The sequence below is a fragment of the Lepidochelys kempii genome, chromosome 10 (assembly GCF_965140285.1).
Source record: "Lepidochelys kempii isolate rLepKem1 chromosome 10, rLepKem1.hap1, whole genome shotgun sequence".
NCBI classification, from domain to species: domain Eukaryota; kingdom Metazoa; phylum Chordata; order Testudines; family Cheloniidae; genus Lepidochelys; species Lepidochelys kempii.
The window spans coordinates 47700529-47721304 of NC_136389.1; the positions used below are offsets into that span (position 1 = coordinate 47700529).

General features: G+C 45.0%; 2 protein-coding genes across 2 annotated transcripts in view; both read left to right on the forward strand.

The window, feature by feature from the left end:
- SCAMP5 (secretory carrier membrane protein 5) overlaps nt 1-11293 on the forward strand; it is a 50330-nt gene extending 39037 nt beyond the window's left edge. The window contains exon 8 of the mRNA XM_073363311.1: nt 11212-11293. Coding sequence (XP_073219412.1) covers nt 11212-11236 — 25 coding nt within the window. The 3' untranslated portion in view covers nt 11237-11293. The remainder of the gene's footprint in view (nt 1-11211) is intronic.
- PPCDC (phosphopantothenoylcysteine decarboxylase) overlaps nt 11236-20776 on the forward strand; it is a 35204-nt gene continuing 25663 nt past the window's right edge. The window contains exon 1 of the mRNA XM_073303431.2: nt 11236-11388. Coding sequence (XP_073159532.1) covers nt 11236-11388 — 153 coding nt within the window. The remainder of the gene's footprint in view (nt 11389-20776) is intronic.

A 20776-nucleotide genomic window follows, 5' to 3' on the forward strand; every position in this document is an offset into this window, starting at 1 on the left:
AGCGATTCCTACAGCGGACAGCTCGCTTACTCACCAGATCAGTGGTTGGGGTCACCAGTGTTATCAGATGCCACCGGTGTGCTCTGCTCTGTTCAATTATGACAACAGTTGACTGCGTGCATTTGTTCCCTCTGTGTGCTGCCCCGTCTCTGCAGATCGCTGACACAGCAGACCCCGGGAGAACCCCCAATGACCACAGACTCTGATAAGGTACGAAGGCACCTGGCCAGGTTTATTGCCAAATGAAGCACAGTAATAGTTTCCCGCAGACTCTACAGGACATACTATGAATATGTGCCCCCTGAATACTACATTCCTCAGTCATGGTCCCGGGCCTAACATTCCTAGGCCCACTGTAAGGGACTATCATCAGTTGGAAAATAAAATCTGTCCATCAGTCGTATGACGGAATGTGCAGACTAAAGACAGGTGGGGCAGGAGTGTATGGATGGTAAAATAAGGTAACCACATAACCGTGTTTAGCCCAGTGGGTTATCTTTAGTCCATGCATTATGCTTTTCTGGGACGATGGGTAAACATCCACCCCATAAAAAGACAAAAAGTGGGGGAATGTAGTAAGATGAGGCCCTGAAACATAAACCCCTTTATCAGAGACCCAGTGTAAGGCCTGAGGCCTGAACTAAAGTAATGGTCAAGACTATTCTAACATAAAGCAAAGTTAAGCTGTGAGCCAGAGGCAGGCCCTGCTCACAGAAGTTGTCAAGAAGAAGGCTGCTTATTGCATGTATACACATATCTAAAAGGTATCAAGCACTAATAGGATGAACATGCCAGGATGGCACCAGAACATTCTGGTATGAACATTCCACAGAGATAACGAGTAACAGGTTGACCCATCCTAAAGACAGGGTCAAAAGGATAATATGGTGGATAGAGTTGTTTGAACCAACATGTACCAGGAGAGAGGCAGCACCGTAACGCATAGAGGGGTTGTACCTCAGTGCGTCAGGAGTGATGTATAACTTGTTTGTACCTGTGTATAATAATGCATCCCTGAGTGGATATCTTTGTCTGGCCTAGGGGACAGTGGTAAGTCCCACCACTGACAGAGCCGGTCCCTTATCAGGGGGCACATATTCAAGTATGTCCTGTACAGTCTGCGGGAAACTATTACTGTGCTTCATTTGGCAATAAACCTGGCTGGGTGCCTTCATACCTTATCAGAGTCTGTGGTCATTGGGGGTTCTCTCGGGGCCTGCTGTGTCAGCAACCTGCAGAGTCGGGGCAGCACACAGTGGGAACACACGCACTCAGCTGACTGTTATCAACATTGAGCAGAGCACCACAGTGGTGGCATCTGACGACATCGATATTGTTGGATTTCATTCTTGTCTGTGGAGATGAGAGAGGTCCAATGGTTACAGAAAGCACAGCCAAGCTCATAGAGTGGCACATTTATTCTGAAAGTAACATGGCTAACTGAGATGTTGGTCAGATGTTAGAGACACATGGGACTGTACTGTGTCTCTAAAATGCACCTCCAAATGGAGTTAGGCGCCTAAATATCTTTGAGGATCTGGACAAGGGATTTATTCCCAGCTCTTCCTGAAGTGGCCTTGTGCAACCTCTCATTTTCCCCATGTAAAATGGGGGGAGTTATACTTATCTGCCTTCTAAATTAGGGGAATGAGGCTTTGCTCAATAATAAGGGCTGTGAAGAACGTGGAATTATCGACACCAATTGATGGAAGAGCTGAGACAACAACTCATGCGCCCTTCTGGCTCTCAGTTCAGCATGCCTTCCCATAGGCCAAAGGGACAGCAGCTTTTGCTGTTGCAGTGTTCTCTCAGGAGCTCAAGGTCTGTGCAGTTAGGGAGCATGCTGGATGCAGACTAAATCTTCAGAGATTTTAGCAGCAAGCCTCTCTAAGATGTTCTGAGTATATGTAAAACTCTGACCTTATTCTGAAGAACAGTTTTGTTTTGTTTTTTTATTAAACAAAAATCAGCATGAGGCAAAGACCAAGCATTTCAGCCCAAATGATTGAAGTCTGGCAAGGTTATAAAGACTTGAAAACAGTGCATTAAAGTGGAAGGGGTTTGGTAACCTTAACTATGATGTCACTACCAACTCCACGTATAATAGGGGCTTAGCACTTTGAGCATTTGGAAAATAATATATAATTCAAACATTTGGACTAAATAAACCAAACACATCCAGCAAATCTTGTATGTAATTGTAACCAAAGCTTTGCAATCTTCTACATTTCCAAACCACATGCATAAAGGGTCTTATCTAAAGTCGATGGAAAGACTCCCATTGACTTCAGTTGACTTTGGATCAGAACCAGAAATCCCTAACATTTATTTTACATTTAGTCTGGGAAGTTGTATATCACGTCCACCAGCTTCCACCACTAGCTTTATATATTTATTTAAAAATGTTTACTGTGGTATAAATACCTAGATTATAGATATTCATTTGTTTGAGTGTTATATATGTTTTGAAAATTAAATAACATCCTATGTGTAATATGCATTCCTACACATTTGTTTATACCTCAGTCTTCCCCAAATGAGTTTAGTTAATCAATTGTAGTTAATTCTGTATTCCACCTCTCTAGCAATCTTTCAAAGTATCCCCGTGATTATCAGTCCTTTAGTTCTTGCTTGTATTTTAATCATTTTACTTTCCAAAATATTCATTTAAGGCTCTTCCAGTTAATTTCCCAAAGCTCCAGTTAAATAAAGAATCAGAAGAAATAACTAGCTGGAATATCACACTTTTAATTTTTTTCATTAATCTTTCAAAATGATATTTATTAACCTAATTGTGTAATTTTCTTTTGCAAAGTTTAGGACAGGGATAGGTTGGTGATTTAGAGTTATTATTTAATAGTCATATGGGAGTTATGCCAAAAAAAACCCCAACCCCTGTTCCTACTGAATCATTTGTGATGGCCTTAATTTCATTTAAATTGAATATAGATAAAACATTATAAGATGTTACAGTATCCTGAGTTACCTTAGCCAATACATAAATCGAATGTCCCTGTTCCCAAGACAAAAGAAACTGAACCTTTGAGCAATATTTTGGAGGGTGGGTTACCTATATATCCCTTGTATTATAAGACAGCATTAACAAAGTTAGGCTCTGATCCCTCAACTTATGATGTGTGGATGGACTACTGCGATCGGAGCAGATTTCCATTGACTTCAGTCATTTTAATATAATGACCATAATGAAAATGAGTTTTAATTTTCTAATGTGTTAAAATCTCATGCCAAAGTTAAAAATTTGTTACGATGAGTGGTTCATGTGTGATGGCCTTAGTTTCTGTGCAGTGAATTGCAGGATCAGGGGTTAAATTTGCCCTGGGTGATTTTGTTTTTCATTAAATTATAAATAATCAATCAAGTATTTTGGAAAAATGTCATAAGTTCATAGGCAAACAATGGAAAACATATAAAAATTTCAGGAGCGTGTTCATTTTTAGGATATTAGATCTTTCTATAAACATAAATGGTCCCTTTGTTTTTGTGGGTAATTTATTCAAATTACTTACTACCATATCTTGCTTATTGTTAGAGACCCATCACCCATTTGCCCAAATTTATCTGAAGTTCATTTTAAAGAGAGGTGTTTTAAGTAATCTTTACTATTTAATGGATGTCTCCCAAGTGATTCAGAGTCCTGAAAAAGTCATTATTATTACTATTTATATCACAATATTGCCTAGAAGCTCCAGCAGAGATCACATACCTATTGTGTTAAGCGCTGTGCAAACACTTATTGAGAGAGAGGCTATGTCTGCAGTACAGTGGCATTGCTGTGGTGCTGTAGCTGTGATACCATAACCCTGTAATGTAAATGCAATTTAAGCTAACGAAGGGGTTTTTTCATCGAACAAGGAACACCACCTCTCCAAGTGACGGTAGCTAGGTTGACGGAAGCATTCTTCTGTTGGCTTAGCTGAACCTGTGTGGGGCTTAGGTTGGCATAGTTTCACACGCCTCAGTAATGAGGCTATGTCAACCTAAAATTTTAAGTTTAGACCAAGCCAGACAAAGGGTGGGAGAAAGGAAATATTATTCTCGCCATTTTATAGATCAGAAGTACAGGGAGACTAAGTGTCTTGCCGGACGTCACACAGGTTTTTCTGTTACAGAACTGGGCAGTGATTCAAACTTGAATCCTAGTCTTGTGCCTTAAACGTAAGTTCATACATCAGTTATTTCAGGAAGTGTAATTGCTTGTGGTAACTCTAATCTGCTTCTGCTGTGATGCACAAGATATTAACACTCTTGGCTGGCATTGGTTAGGCAAGTGGCAAGATGTGACTTCTGCTTTTCTGCTAAACTGTGTTTGTTTCATGGCTATCTCATCCTCCACTTCATTGGTCTGTTTTGCCCACCTATTACATCAGGGGGTCTAATCTCTGACTGGGTTCTTGGTGCTCCTATGAAGCAAGTGATGATGCTGATAACTCTTGTATGAGATCCAAATCTCTAACTGGGTTCTTGATGCTCCTATGAAGCAAGTGATGCTGATAACTCTTGTATGAGATCCAAGGTGCATACATGTGACTGATTTATTAAAAAACAACCACATGCATTCTTCTTTGAGTGATTGCTCATGTGCATTCCAGTAGGTGTGTGCGCGCACCGTGTGCACGATCGCCAGAAGCTTTTCCCTAGCGGTACCCGTCGGGTCGGCTGTGGAGTCCCTTAGAGTGGCGCCTTCATGGCGGTGTATATATGTCCCTGCTAACCTGCTGCCTGCTCAGTTTCTTCTTACTGCCCATGACGGTCGTTGGAACAGCTTAGTCTCTTGCTTTGCAAGTGCCTTACCTAGTGATTCCCTTGTTTCTAGTGTAAATAGTTGTTAGTTAGTTGTTAATAGTTGTAGATTAGATTAGTTTATCTTACTTCGGGGCGGGGGTGTTTCCCGTTATACTCTCCCCGCGCCGGGGCGTGCCTCGGTTGCAGGGGTTTAAAGTATGCGAGAGGTGTGCAAAACCTGTGTCAACAAGTGATCCGCATGCTGCCTGTCTCAAGTGCCTCGGGGAGGGCCATTAGACAGATAAGTGCCCTGTTTGCAGGAGCTTCAGACCCAGGACTAAGAGGGAGCGGGACTATAGCCTGATGGAGTCGGCCCTTCAGCCACAGCCTGAGCCAACACTGGCACCCTCGGTGCACAGCACACCTGCCTCGGTGCGGGATGTCCCAGCACCAAGGAAGGACTCCGCCAAGGAGCACTTGCACCGCTCCCCAGCCCGCAAGGCCAGTGCCTCATGGTGGCACTCTTCACAGTCTCAAGGGAGTGCTGCATAAGAAAAAGAAACCAGACGGGGACGTTCCCCTGTCAGGAAGCCAAGGGGGGATTCCAGTGGGGTGCGTCCTCCGGCGGGACGCCCTCGGTCTGGCCCCCAAGAACCGGCGCCGTTGACTGCGGCGAGAATGGACTCGCCTACCTGCGACGATTTGGAGGAAGAGCTTGAGCTCCCCTCCACTCCGGACACATATGGGGCGCCTCAAGACCTCATTGATATGACGGCGCAGTACCCGGCCCTGCAAACTCAGGCACCGACTGTGGCCTTGTGCCCAGCACTGCGGGCAGTTACGACACCTGTCATGACACCGATGCTGATGGCGGTACCGTCGGCGGTGCCGAAGCCGTGGATTCATCATCGGGGGAAGCTCATGATGTTGTGGCGCCAAGCTCCGTCTCCCCGATACTGCTCCCCGTCGGGCTCCGCTCCCCCGTGGTTGGGTACAGAATACTCGTCAGAGTCAGACGTGGAATCGTCTGTGTCCAGACGCAGCCACTACGACTCCCAGTCCCAGCACCGATCCCGGCACCATAGGTTGGCAGAACAACCGGCACCAGTCGCCACTTGGCCACCCCAGTGACAGGGCCCAGTGCAATGGCCTTTTTGGACCCCCTGCGCCTACCATCAGGCTCAAGGTCAGGGATCTAGGCTGGTATCCGTGGTATCGGCCACCCCGTACCCCTCCATCAGCGACGTCGATGGAACGCCACACCCCTAGGGCCCCTGAGGATCCCTTACAGGACAGGGCTGTTGAGTGGCCACAGTCAAGAACGCCCCCTCCTCCACCGACGTCGGTGGCACCTGGACTTCCGGTCGCAGGGTGCTCTGAGGCACCTGACCCGGCCTCCAGAGAACCCGAGGGGCAGAAAGACCCTGTCCTAGGAACCTCTTCCTTCTCTTTGCTGGACGAGGATACCAAAGGCCCAAAGGATACCAATGGATACCAAAGGCCACCAGGACCTGCTTAGGAGGGTAGCAGTTAACCTCCTCTGCCTGGAGGTTGAGGTTATGGAGGACTCAGATCCGATGGTGGACATCCTCACCACTGAGGGTCCTTCCAGAGTATCTTTGCCCCTCATAAGGACAATTCAGAACACCATGAAGGTGCTCTGACAAACCCTGGCCTCTACACCACCAGTGGCTAAAGAGGTCGAGGGACGCTCCTTTCTGCCACAAAAGGGCTATGAGCACCTGTTTACCCACCCCCAACCGGGGACTCTGGTGGTTGACGTGGCAAATTACAAGGAGCAGCAGGGTCTACCAGGCCCCGCACCTAAGTCACGTGACGCCAAGAAGCTGGATCTCTTTTGCCGTAAAGTCTATTCGACTGGGGGGCTCCAGCTTCGGGTAGCGAATCAGCAGGCGGTGCTTAGCCAATAAGCTTTCAATTCCTGGAGATGGTTGGCTAAATTCCAAGAGTTAATCCTGGCTGATTCTCGCAGGGAGTTCTGTGCGCTCCTTGAGAAGGTAGAGTGGTCTCTTGGATGGCCCTCCAGGCAGCCCTGGATGCAACGGACTCTGCAGCTAGAACCATAGCCACCGCCATGGCTATGAGGCGCAGTGTGTGGCTTCGGGTTTCAGGGATCCCACCTGAGGTCCAAAATACAATTCAGGACCTCCCCTTTGACTGTGCGGGCCTGTTTTCTCAAAATACGGACATGCGCCTTCACAGCCTGAAGGATTCAAGGGCAACTCTGAAGTCTCTGGGGCTACACATCCCAGTGCCTCAGAGAAAGCCCTTTAGATCTCAGCCCCTGTCCCGTTTCTACCCGGGGCTCCCTCGGCGGGATCCACCTAGGAGGAGAGGCAGAAATAACAGGAGGCGCCCAGCGCAATCCTCCTCGGACCAAGGCCAGGGTTCAACCAAACAGCCCCCCACCCCCAAACCCAACTTTTGAAGATGCGCACGAGGACGGCGCACCAGTCATCTTCTTGGATCCTTCCCCTTGCTTTGTGAATCGACTTTCCCGCGTCTACCGTGCTTGGTCTCAGATCACGTCAGACTGCTGGGTCTTCAGCACAGTGGGGCGGGATATTCTATCCAATTCTGTTCCCTCCTGCCCTCCCACCCCCCTTCCCCATCCCTCTTCAGGGACCCCTCTCATGAGCAACTCCTTTTACAAGAGGTACAATTGCTCCTAGCTCTAGGGGCAATAGAGGAGGTTCCTCAGGAATTCAGGGGCAAGAGGTTCTAGTCCCGCTATTTCCTCATCCCCCAAGGCCAAGGGCGGTCTTTGGCCTATCCTGGACCTATGAGACCTCAACACATACATAAAAAAGGTAAAGTTTTGCATGGTCTCTCTGGCCGCCATCATTCCGTCCCTGGATCTGGGAGACTGGTACGCCGCCCTTGACTTGAAGGACGCGTATTTTTACATTGCTATTATTCCAGCCCACAGATGCTTTCTCAGATTCATGGTCAGCACTACCAGTTCGGGGTGCTCCCATTTGGCCTTTCAGTGGCCTCCCGGGTGTTCACCACGTGTATGGTGGTAGTGGCAGCCTTCCTCTGCAGGTGCAGGTGTTCCCATATTTGGACGACTGGCTCATCAAGGATGAGTCCCAAGCATATGTGGTGGAGCACGTATCCCTGGCCCGGGCTATGTTTCACAGGTTGGGACTTGTATTGAATGAGCCCTAGTCCACATTGATTCCACACACAAACAATAGAGTTAATCGGTGCTCTCTTGGACTCCACATGTGCGAGGGCATGCCTTCCGGAACTGCATTTCAAAGCGCTCACGGACATTATCCAGACCCTCCTCCACTTCCCCACAACCACAGCCAGGAATTGTATGAGACTACTGGTGCATATGGCGGCCTGTACGTACGTGATACAGCATGCCAGGCTGTGCCTCTGGCCCCTCCAGACATGGTTAGCACAGGTGCACAGACTGGGTAGGGACCCATTGGACTCAATCGTGACCCTCCCGCCTCAAATTCTCCACTCTCTCCAATGGTGGCTGCAACCACAGCTGGTTTGTGCAGGAGTACCCTTTGCAAAACCCCCAACCCATGCTTTCCCTTGCCACAGATGCCTCAGCGCTCGGTTGGGGAGCGCATCTGGGCAATATCAGAACCAAGGGCCTCTGGTCCCATGCAGAGCTATTGCTGCACATCAACGTGAGGGAGCTGAGGGCAGTTTGCCTGGCATGCCTAGCGTTTCAGGCCTGTCTGCAGGGCATGTGCGTATCGGTGCTCATGGACAATACTGCAGTGCTGTTCTATATAAACAAACAGGGTGGTGCTCGTTCCTCTCCCCTCTGTCGAGAAGCCCTCACGCTATGGGACTTTTGTATCACCCACTCCATACACCTGCAGGCGTCGCACCTTCTGGGGGTGCAGAACGAGCTGGCAGACTGCCTCAGTCGCTTGTTCCATGGACACGAGTGTTCCCTCATACCGGACATCGCTCACTCAATTTTCCAGAGATGGGGCTCTCCCCACACGGACCTGTTCACGACGCAGAGCAACAGGAAGTGCCCCAGATTCTGCTCCTTCTTCAACCACAGCCCAGGCTCCACCGCAGATGCCTTTCACCCGTCATGGACGGGTCACCTGCTGTACGCATTCCCGCCATTCCTACCATACACAGGGTGCGCCTCAAGACTCATCAGGACAGGGCTTTCTTAATTCTCATAGTGCCAGCGTGGCCCCGCCACCACTGGTTCACCATGCTACTGAACCTCTCAGTGAATAGACCAGTAGCGCTCCCTCTCTGTCCAACCCTAATCTCACAGGACCACGGCCGTCTACAGTACCCCAACCTGGAGTCACTCCACCTCATGGCATGGAAGCTCCATGGCTGAACCCTCTTGTGCTTCAGTGCTCACACTTGGTTAGGGAGGTCCTGCTGGGGAGTAGGAAATCCTGCACTCGAGCCACGTACCTGGCTAAGTGGAAGCGTTTCTCCATTTGGTCTCAACAAAGGGGAACTGAGCCGCAATCAGCCCCAATTTCCTTTATTTTGGATTATCTTTTAGAGCCAAGCACCAAGGGTTAGCAATATCATTCCTAAGGGTTTCAGAGTAACAGCCGTGTTAGTCTGTATTCGCAAAAAGAAAAGGAGTACTTGTGGCACCTTAGAGACTAACCAATTTATTTGAGCATAAGCTTTTATGAGCCACAGCTCACTTCATCGGATGCATACTGTGGAAACTGCAGAAGACATTATATACACAGAGACCATGAAACAATACCTCCTCCCACCCCACTCTCCTGCTGGTAATAGCTTATCTAAAGTGACCACTCTCCTTACAATGTGTATGATAATCAAGTCGGGCCATTTCCAGCACAAATCCAGGTTTTCTCACCCCCCCCCCACAAACTTACCCTTCCCCCACGGTAACTGCTTGGAAGTCACCTATTGGAATGCACATAAGCAATCACTCGAAGAAGAAAACATGGCTGCTTACCTCTCATAACTTGTTCTTCGAGATGTGTTGCTTATGTACATTCCAAATCCTGCCTGCCTCCCCACTGTCGGAGTATTCCGGCAAGAAGGAACTGAGCAGGCAGCGGGTCGGCAGGGACATATATACACCGCCATGAAGGCGCCTCTCTCGGGGTCTCCACAGCCGACCCGACGGGTACTGCTAGGGAAAAGCTTCTGGCGATGTTGCACGTGGCGCGCGCACACACCTATTGGAATGCACATGAGCAATCACTCGAAGAACAACAGTTATGAGAGATAAATAACCATTTTTTTGTTATTCCTGGTAGAGAATGAAGGTATCCAGCTCAACTGAGTCACGTGCCTTTTCCATATTAACAGCAGACTCTAAATCCTGTACCAGTTTGGACAAGTGAAGTAGCCTCTTTACATTTATTTCTGTTGACCTTCCAGAACAAAGCCTGACAGGTCCTGAAGCATGAATCTAAGCTGTCTATTTTCAAGTCTTTTATCTAAAAACTTATTTAATGGTGAAGATTCTGCAAGGTACTGAGTATACTGATCCCAAGCCGTGGGGGCCACAGACTACTCATGTACTTAAAGTTAAGCAAGTGGTTAAGGGTTTTTCTGGATCAGGATCAGATTGCTTATCACCTCACAGGATTGAGCCTAAAACTAGGTGACCTGATTTCGGATCTACTAAGATCCTTCCACTTTTCAATAATGTTGATAATTTTGCTTCCCTTCATAACACTGGAAGGGATCCCTTCCATTGTGCCTCTCTGTTAATTGACAATAATATGGGATTCCTCTAAAGATTTTGAAACGTTATCTCAAGACCACCTGTTTTACCTCCTGGTATCCTGTAAATACTTTTGCTAGCTCACTTTCACCAATTGGGCTATTCCAGATGTGGAAAGGATCCGATTTACTTCAATGAGAGGTGGATCAGAGTTCCCGACTCTGAGGATTTGCATGTTGCAAATGTACCCCACTGGTGAGTGTGTGTTACATGTGTCCCTCCATGCCCAATCCACAGAGCATGTGAGTCTGTTACATCCCCACACTACAGAACCTGACTCTTTAGCTCATGCTGTAGCAACATATCCATTTAGCTCTGGATCAATTTCTGGTGGCCTCCAAAATGGCAGCCATCATTCATATAACCCTTGATCACAAGCAGTCCCTTCTGGTGAATGCACATTGAGTGCTTTGAGCCATAATACCTGATATTTTTTAAATTGTTAAGTTAATTTCACAGTTAACCCTGATGTGACCTTTAAAATAATACGTTAACTGCTGAGGAGCAGAATGTTATGGTGACCTTCCCACCTGATTACTAAAAGAAGTGTGACACTTCATGGATCAGTTTGTATTGTTCTGAACTGAAGAGTGTTATGAGGACACTTACTGATATTCTGTGTAGGGAAGCAAATCACCAATTTCTCTGCACATCTATCATTGGGTAAATCCAGCTCTGAGTTTGAAGGAGGGCTGGTAAAGTCTGTTTCTCCTTGTTTGTAGATTTGATTGTCGTCAAGGTGCATAATGGAGCCCTTAACCCTTACAGAGCCACAGCCTTCCCCACAAAACAGCTTGCCCACACCACAAAAGAAGTACAATGTCCTGGTGGGTGTTACTGGAAGTGTGGCTGCCCTGAAGTTGCCTATTCTTGTCTCAGAATTGCTGGAGATTCCTGGGGTAAGTAACTTATGCTCCAGTGAGTTAGAAGAGAAACTGTAAAAATGGTATCTTCCTGTTTCCTTTTTATCCTCTCTTAGTGGAGATCAGATTGGGTCAGTTAGAGTTTTAAAGCTGATTCTAGATGCTGGTTCTGGGGTCTGAAAATCAGGCTCGGCATTTTTCTGTCTCTTTTCCTATGATCAGTAATAAAAAAACTCACAAATTCTCACAGTAAGAGCTTACCTGACCGTTTTGTTGGTATCACACAATACATGATGGAAACCAGCTTTGTGTCTCAGCATTATGTGGGCTTTGCAGGGCTCAGTGCTGTCAAAACTTAGATGTCAGTAAAGTCGTCAAATCTGAATTTAAGAGATACATATAGTAAAAAGTGCCATATGCTCTCTAAAACTCCAAATTTATGGTTCAGATCGTGCCATATAAATAGTCTCAGTAATTGAGACATAGAACTTAAAAGTTGGATGCTAGTATAAGATGGAAGAGGACAAGCTTAAAAAATAAAGAAGCATCTGTATGTACATTAAAAAATATATATTATTACCTAAAGTAACCAATTTTTCCAGCAGATGGCAGTAGTAGCCAGTAGTGAATAGACTTACATTCCAAAAAAAGGGAAATATAATAGCTTTTGCTAAAGTAAAAGGAAAATTCAGAATGCTCTCACATTTTGGAACGAACCCAATTATCATGGTTCATTTAAAAAAGAGAGAATGAGGGGAGAGAGAGAATTTGTGGCACTTTCTTTCTTAAACATAGGCCAAATACATAATCCACTTATATTGCTTGGGTTGCTAGATGGCCTGGTTTAATACCCTTTGGATGATTCATATATTTGGGATTCCTTCACTCCATAGCTCAAGGTACCCCATGAGATTCGTACACAGGAGATGATATTTTGGAAATGTAAATGTGAAACTGATTGGTGGTGGTAACAGCAAATCTGGAAAGGCTGTTGAAGGTACACAGAGCTTCAGGGTAACAGTGCTGTATCTTGTCAGCTGTTGGAAACAAAGTTCAGCTGGCATGTTGGGGGCCTTAGTTAAGCTTTTCAGTTCCAGTAACTAAAAGAGACTTAAGGTTCCAGACCAGATTGGGAAGGGTTGGGGGTGGAAACGGACAGAAGAAAGTGGTGCAGAGATAGGAAGAGGTCATGTCAGAACCTCAGGTCATGTGTTGCTGCGTGTATGGAATGTAGGTTATGCAGGGATTTTCCATTCCCCCAGCACTCATCCACAGCTTTCTGGATTTCCATCTTAGCAACAGGAGCTGCCTGAATGATAGAGCCCACAGCATTCCCCCCCCCCCCCCCCAATCCTGTACTGGTATCCGAAGGACCTCCCTCCACTCTATAGGTGACAGGAAGAGAAAAAACTAACCATTCTGAAGGAGTCTAGATCAAAGCACATCCCTTCTCTGTGAATATTTTGATCATAAACTTTGCAGCAAGCTGGATCCAAATTTGATAGCAAGGCTCCTTGATTCTGTGATCTTCCTGTGCAGGAGTCTGCAGATTTTGTGGCAACTTCATTTAAATGTAAAAATAGAGGTTTTCAGTGAATGAAATATAAAGAATCCATTTGGTGTAGGAGCCCTGGTAATTTATTTTGGCAATAAATTCAATTTATTTTCTACTGTCTGTACAATTTCAGGGCCTGAGCCAAAGCCAAATGAAGTCAATGGGAGTCTTTCCAATTACTTTAAATCAGGCCCTCAGTTTTAACTTGCTGCAGATTTTTGTGCTTACAACGGAGAACCGTCTTACGAAAGTTGTCAGAGGAACTTGGGTAGAAAACAGCTGAAGTTTTTGGATCATTAGGAAATGTGCTGAGAGGTTTAGGGTGGTAGGCTAAGCAAGTTAGATTGAACTTTCTGCTTAAATGATCAGCAGTGAAATAGTTGACAATTTAAACATCAATGTTGTAATCATTAGGTTTCAGATTCAACCACTCGTTGAGATGAATGAGGTAGTTAGTACATCTCATAGCCATCAGGTTAGGCTCCTGCAGACTCAGGATGTTAACAGTGCATCAGTTAACATTTTAAAAATTTTCTTCATAACCATAATGGCTGTTGAAGTACAAAAAAGTGCTGTTTTATCCAGGCCAGTGGAAAATTCTGATGGTCACGTATGTATTTGCTCAGGGTTACTAATATAAGTCAAGTCACCGCTTTCTTGACTCTTTAAAATGGCACAAACATGTAAACATGGGCAAAAATCAGGCTGGCAGAGCATTGGCTAGTGGTTTTTGTGTAGAGACAGCAAAGCAAGAGATCCAAGCTTAGCCCTGGATGAAGACTGCCACTCCACTAGCCTCTGGGTATTTGCTGAATCTCCTCATGTAAAACACACACCTTGTGACTCCAGCACACTTCTTTTACCAGGTGACGTGTACATCAGCTTGTATCAGCAGTTAAACAGAGGAGTCATATGCTCATTTTCTATTTTACCTGTTATAGAGGCAAACAGAGGCTGTTACTGGTGTATAGAAAAGAAAGAATACTGATCTCTTTCCAATTTAGGTGGAGGGACATGAAAGTCCCGCTTAGGATGAGTAAGCAAGAAGCCCATCCCTGCAAAAAAGAATTTAACAGTGGGAATAATTAATTAATGGAACAGCTTACCCAGGAATGTGTTAAATTCTCTATCATTTGGAATTTTTAAATCATGATTGAATGTCTTTTGTAGCGCATAGGGCTGGCCTGCTTGCTTGCTTGCTTATATCCTTTCTTATGGGTTTGTTGATAATAGATTTATAGCTTTGTATTAGAGTAGTTTTTGGCAGTAATGCAAGAAACCTACAGGCCACATCCTGTATGATGAGTTAAAGCAAGTTAGTGTACATATGTTTGTGACCTTTGACATAGAGAAGTTGCGAAGCGACTGTGCTCTATAAACTTAACAGGTACACCACAAAGAACATGGAAATAGCCACCAAACTGATTCAGGCCAGAAATAACAGATGTGAGAATGAACACCCCAATTTGATGTGGGTGAGGAAATTGGACATGGAAGGTTGGGTACACAAGAGGGCAAACCAACATGATTAGGGTTAGGTTAGTTTTTTCTTGGGTCTTTTTTAGCTTAGTTTTCTGGTTTTGTAGCTTTCTAGCTCCTCCTAAATTTTTCACCTTCCACTCAAACATTGAGGAACCTGGACCTACTCTTTTGGCATGCCAGAGACGAGGCTGGTCCTTTGTCTCTTACCACCAGGTTCTCAAGGAAGGATGACAGTATGTTAATCTAGGAAGTTTTATAGTAAAGGATACCACGTGTACCTCTAGAACAGTCCTATTTCCTTTTTAATTCTGGTTGATTACTTTCCACTTGATTACTTTTCCACTTATGTCAGTAAAAATATCTACGGCTGTATTGTATTCTCAGCATAAGTGTCCTTGTCATACATCCCGAGGGTCCTTGCAAGACTCTGTGTAGCCTGATTTCGGGACAAGAACCATATTTTCTGGTCAGATCAATTGGTAATCCTTTTAATTTATATAAATAATAATATTGATCCCCTAAAATCAAGCAACACAACTGTTATAAAGGGAAACAGAGGTTGTTACAGATATGTAGAAAGGAAAGAATACTGATCTCTTTCCAACTTAGGTAGAGGGACATGAAAGTCCCACTTAGAATGAGTAAGCAACAAGCCCATCCCTGCAGAAAAGAATTTAACAGTGGGAATAGTTAATCACTGGAACAGCTTACCCAGGAATCAGAGTAGCAGCCGTGTTAGTCTGTATTCGCAAAAAGAAAGGGAGTACTTGTGGCACCTTAGAGACTAACCAATTTATCTGAGCATAAGCTTTCGTGAGCTACAGCTCACTTCATCGGATACATTCAGTGGAAAATACAGTGAGGAGATTTATATACACACATTCTCCATCACTTGGAGTTTTAAAATCATGAGTGAATGTCTTTTGAAAAGATGTACTCTAGCTTAACCACAAAATATTGGGTTCAATGCAGGAATCCCTGGGTTCACTTCTCTGGCCTGTGCTATACAGGAGGTCAAACTAGGTGATCAGAATGGTCCCTTTTGGCCTTAAAATCTGTGAAAGAAATGGCAGAAAGTGAGTGGTTTTTAAAAGTGCCTTGGCTGCAGCTATGTGTTTGTTTTGAAGGGCTTGTCTACACTAGAAAGGTTTGCTGCCTTACCTGTACCGATATAGTTAAAGCAGCAAAAACTCCTGTTGTGTACACAATTATATCAGTATGAAAATTCTTATATCAATGTAGCTTATTTTGGTTCAGGAACTGAAATAAACTATATTGCTATAAGGCACCTTTATATTGGTATAACTGTATATATACTAGAGCTTTTACTGGTATAACTACATTGGCAATAATAATAATTAATATATCACACCCCTAACCAGTGTAGGCTTTGTGTACACTAGAAAGTTTAGTTATAGCTATACCGCCCTCTAAGGCTATGTCTACACTGTGCACCTTAGAGCGACACAGGTGTACCGCTACAGCAGTGCTGCTGTAAGGTGTGCAGTGTAGCCACTCTTTGTTAGCCAGAAAAAAAGCTCTCCTGCCGACAAAATAAAACCACCTCCAACGAGGCGCAGTAGCTTTGTCGTTGGGAGAGTGCCGGGATGGCCTAACCATGAGATGAACTGAGGCGGGCACCTCAGGTGCCAGACTGTGTGGGGACGCCACTAGGACCCAGAGTGTAGAAAATTGTGTCTGCTGCTGGTGCATGTGTATTCTCTCTGCTCTAGATGCACAGAGACGGTGGAGTGCTGTGCTGGAGGAAGGCGGGTACAAGAGACATAAAAGGCAGGCAGGAGAAAAGGTGAGAGGGAATAACGGGAAGCAGCAGAAGCTGCAAAGAGAGAGAGTAGGAGGAGGAGCCTCTTATGTACCTCTCTAGCACCCCCAGGAGCCTGGACTGATTAACACCAGCTTCTCAGGGAGCTTCCTGTTTCCTGCTGCTTCCCTGAACTCACTTGAGGAGAACAGGCAGTCAACTGAAGTAGTAGGAGCCAGTTAGGCCCTTAAGACGCTGATATCTTCCCTCACTCAGGCCCTGCTACCAGCCTGCTTATTTGTCCTTTTCAACTGAGTGTTGAGAGCCAGTATAGCTGGCACAGAACAGTAGTCATGAGTGAAAGAAGAAAACCACCCCTCTGATGTCCTCTGGGGCAACATTCAGAAAAAGAAAGAAAGCAAAGGAAGCTTTTCTATCTAAGTAGGAAGGAGCTCTCCTGAGATACATAGACACATAGTTCACGGTGAGCCTTCTGGCCCCAGTGAGGATGTGAGTGGTGAGGAGATGCCTGATCTTCCAGTTAGTCAGAGTGCAGGTGACCTGGCAACTACTGCAGCATCCATATCTCCATCTCAAATGGATGTAACCTTTCACATTCCTGAAGAAAAGTGTAGATCCAAGAAGAGTGTGGTGGAGGCACAAGAAACAGCTGCTGCTGAGTTTAGTTCCTTAAGTCTAGATGATCTAGGACTGTGGACCGACTTGAGCAGTAGCCTGAGGGACTTCCTTGTACTGCATGGGCCACAGCAAGTGAAAAACTTCATGTTCCCCAAAGACAATGAAAATAGAAGTTTCCATCCAACACATTATTGGGATGAAATCCCCAATGGTGACAAAGGGGAGAGGCCATGGCTTATGTACTCAAAAACTCAGAATGCTGCATACTGTTTTTGTTGCAAACTCTTCCAGTCTAATGTTCCAGCCACATTGGGTTCTACAGGAACAAAGGACTGGAAAAATCTGGCTCGAAATCTGGCATGCCATGAGAAGGCAGCAAATCACCAGAGAGCATTCCATAGGTGGAAAGAGCTTGAGATGAGACTGAGGTTAAAGGCCACCATAGATGATCAGCATCAAGAGAAGATTGCATCAGAGTCTCTTTACTGGCAAAATGTTCTGAAAAGGCTCGTTGCGATTGTGAGAATGCTTACTACCCAAAACCTAGCACTGCATGGCACTTCAGATCAGCGGTTTGTGCCAAACAATGGAAACTTTCTTAAAATTGTGGAGCTGATGGCTGAGTTTGATGCTGTACTCCAGGAGCATCTAAGAAGAGTCACTACCTAAGAAATGTACACACACCACTACCTTGGAAAAACAATTCAAAATAAGATCATTCAGTTACTGGCAACAAACGTCAAACAGAAGATTGTGGCTGATCTGAAGTCAGCATGTTATTACTCTGTTATTCTGGACTGCACCTCTGACATCAGCCATATGGAACAAATGACTTTTAATGGTGCATTTTGTAACAACAACAGAACCTAGTGAAAATGTCCCTGCAATGGTGACTGTCAGAGAGCATTTTCTAGAATGTATTGACATTGATGATACTACAGGAGCTGGTATGACAATTGTGCTTCTTAAAAAGCTGGAAGATATGGGAATTGCGATAGCTGACATGAGAGGTGCCAACATGAGAGGAAAGAACAGAGGAGAGCAGACACGGATCTGAGAGTTAAACCTTCGAGTTTTTTTTGTCCCATGCAGTTCTCATTCATTGAACTTGGTGGTCAGTGATGCAGCATCAGCTTCTAGTGAGGCTGCTGAATTTTTTAATGTAATTCAAAGCATCTATGTATTTTTCTCTGCATTAACTCATTGATGGCAAATTTTGAAGCAACATCTGGGAACATCCTCTCTGACACTGAAACCACTGAGTGCAACACGATGGGAAAGTCAAGTGGAGGCGATAAAGCCTATCAAACACTAAACTGGGAAGATAGATGATGCCATAGTTGCCATTATGGAGGATAACGCTATGACAAGAACTGTTCGTGGGAGAACAGTGGCAGAGGGGAATGGAATCACCAGAAACATACATAACTTCAAATTTCTGTGTGGCTTAGTGTTGTGGCATGACATACTGTTTGAAATAAATGTTGTAAGCAAGAGACTTCAAGGTGTTGACCTTGATATAGCTGGAGCAATGGAACAACTGGACAAAGCAAAGTCATACCTACAGTCTTACTGGTCAGATGAGGGATTTCAAAACATTCTGAAGAGTGCACAGAAGTTGGCAGGGGAACTTCACACTGAAGCTATTTTCCCATCCATTCAAGAATACAAGAGTCACCAAAGAAGACATTTTGATTAACCAGGTGCTAGATTGTGCAACACAGTCAGTTGAAGAACGTTTCTTGCAGCTCAAGCAACACAGCAGTATATTTGGGATGTTGTATGATATTCTAAAACACCTCCCTATATCTGAAGAAGACCTACACCAGCAGTGCAGGGCACTAGAGACAGAGTTGACACAAGATGACATGCGTGATATTGATGCGAGTGATTTAGATGATGAACTGAAAGCCCTTTCAAGATACATTTCAGCAGGAATAACTCCAAAGGTTGTTCTGGAATATATATGCCCAAATAAGATGACCACACTCTTTCCAAATGCTTTTGTTGCTCTGCGCATACGTCTAACGCTTCCTGTAACAGTTGCCAGTGGAAAATGCAGCTTCTCCAAGCTGAAGTTAATAAAAACACATCTATACTTCACAATGACACAGGAGAGGTTGGTTGGCCTTGCAACCATCTCATAGAATACCGGGGTTGGAAGGGACCTCAGGAGGTCATCTAGTCCAACCCCCTGCTCAAAGCAGGACCAATCCCCAATTTTTGCCCCAGATGACCCCTCAAGGATTGAACTCTCAACCCTGGGTTTAGCAGGCCAATGCTCAAACCACTGAGTTATTCCTCCCCCCAAATGTAGCACTTGTGTTGACATCAATATCCATTAATCTCTCCACATGTATGAGGTGCTGTTCACCTTCCTGTGAAGTGTAAAGACTTTTTTGGAGGCCCCCTTCATCTCAATAGAGCATGAGCTGGCCCAGACTGTGGACCTTCAGGAAGAAGTTCAAATCTTTGCAACCAAGAAGGCATGGAAAGAACCACTTTGATTATTCAAACAGATAAAAATACCAGTGTTTACTATGCAGACAAGAAAAGTTACATTTGCTGTCCAGGCATTTGAAAGCTCAGTGGTTTGCGCATTGGCCTGCTAAACCCAGGGTTGTGAGTTCAATCCTTGAGGGGGTCATTTAGGGATCTGGGGCAAAAATTGGTGATTGGTCCTGCTTTGAGCAGGGGGTTGGACTAGATGACCTCCTGAGGTCCCTTCCAACCCTGATATTCTATGATTTGAAAGTTAAATTCCTGAAGGACGACTCATCACTCTCACAGCTCTTGGGAGACAGGCCAGTCCTTGCTTACAGACAGCCCCCCAACCTGAAGCAAATACTCACCAGCAACCACACAACAAAAAGAAAAGGAATACTTGTGGCACCTTAGAGACTAACCAATTTATTTGAGCATAAGCTTTCGTGAGCTACAGCTCACTTCATCGGATGCACAAAAACGCTAACTCAGGAACCTATCCTTGCAACAAAGCCTGTTATCAACTCTGTCCACATATCTATTCAGGGGACACCATCATAGGGCCTAATCACATCAACCACACTATCAGAGGCTCGTTCACCTGCACATCTACCAATGTGATATGTGCCAGCAGTGCCCCTCTGCCACGTACATTGGCCAAACTGGACAGTCTCTACATAAAAGAATAAATGGACACAAATCAGACGTCAAGAATTATAACATTCAAAAACCAGTCGGAGAACACTTCAATCTCTCAATTATAGATGTGGCAATTTTTCAACAAAAAAACTTCAAAAACAGACTCCAACAAGAGACTGCTGAATTGGAATTAATTTGCAAACTGGACACCATTAACTTAGGCTTGAATAAAGACTGGGAGTGGATGTGTCATTACACAAAGTAAAACTATTTCCCCATGTTTATTCCCCCCCCCCCCCCCCCCCCACACACACACTGTTCCTCACAGGTTCTTGTCAACTTCTGGGAAATGGCCCACCTTGATTATCACTACAAAAGTTTGTGGGTTTTTTTTCCTCTCCTGCTGGTAATAGCTCACCTTACCTGATCACTCTTGTTACAGTGTTTATGGTAACACCCATTGTTTCATGTTCTCTGTGTATATAAAATCTCCCCACTGTATTTTCCACTGCATGCATCCAATGAAGTGAGCTGTAGGTCATGAAAGCTTATGCTCAAATAAATTGGTTAGTCTCTAAGATGCCACAAGTCCCCTTTTCTTCTTGTGAAAGTTAAGTGTTTCTTAAAATTTTTGAACAAGGCATTTTAAGTTGTTCGTTCTCCTTTATTGGGGTAGGTAGCAAAGCAGTACCATGAGAGGAGCAGAAGAGGAAGAAAGCAGAATTGAGACCTTTCAAAGTTTTGGCCCAAGTGAGGGGGCATCGGGGCGTCATTTGAGTTCCCCACCTCAGGTGCCAAAATATTGTGGGCCGGCCCTGGGAGAGTGTCTCCTGCTGATAAAGTGCTGTCCACACTGGCGCTTT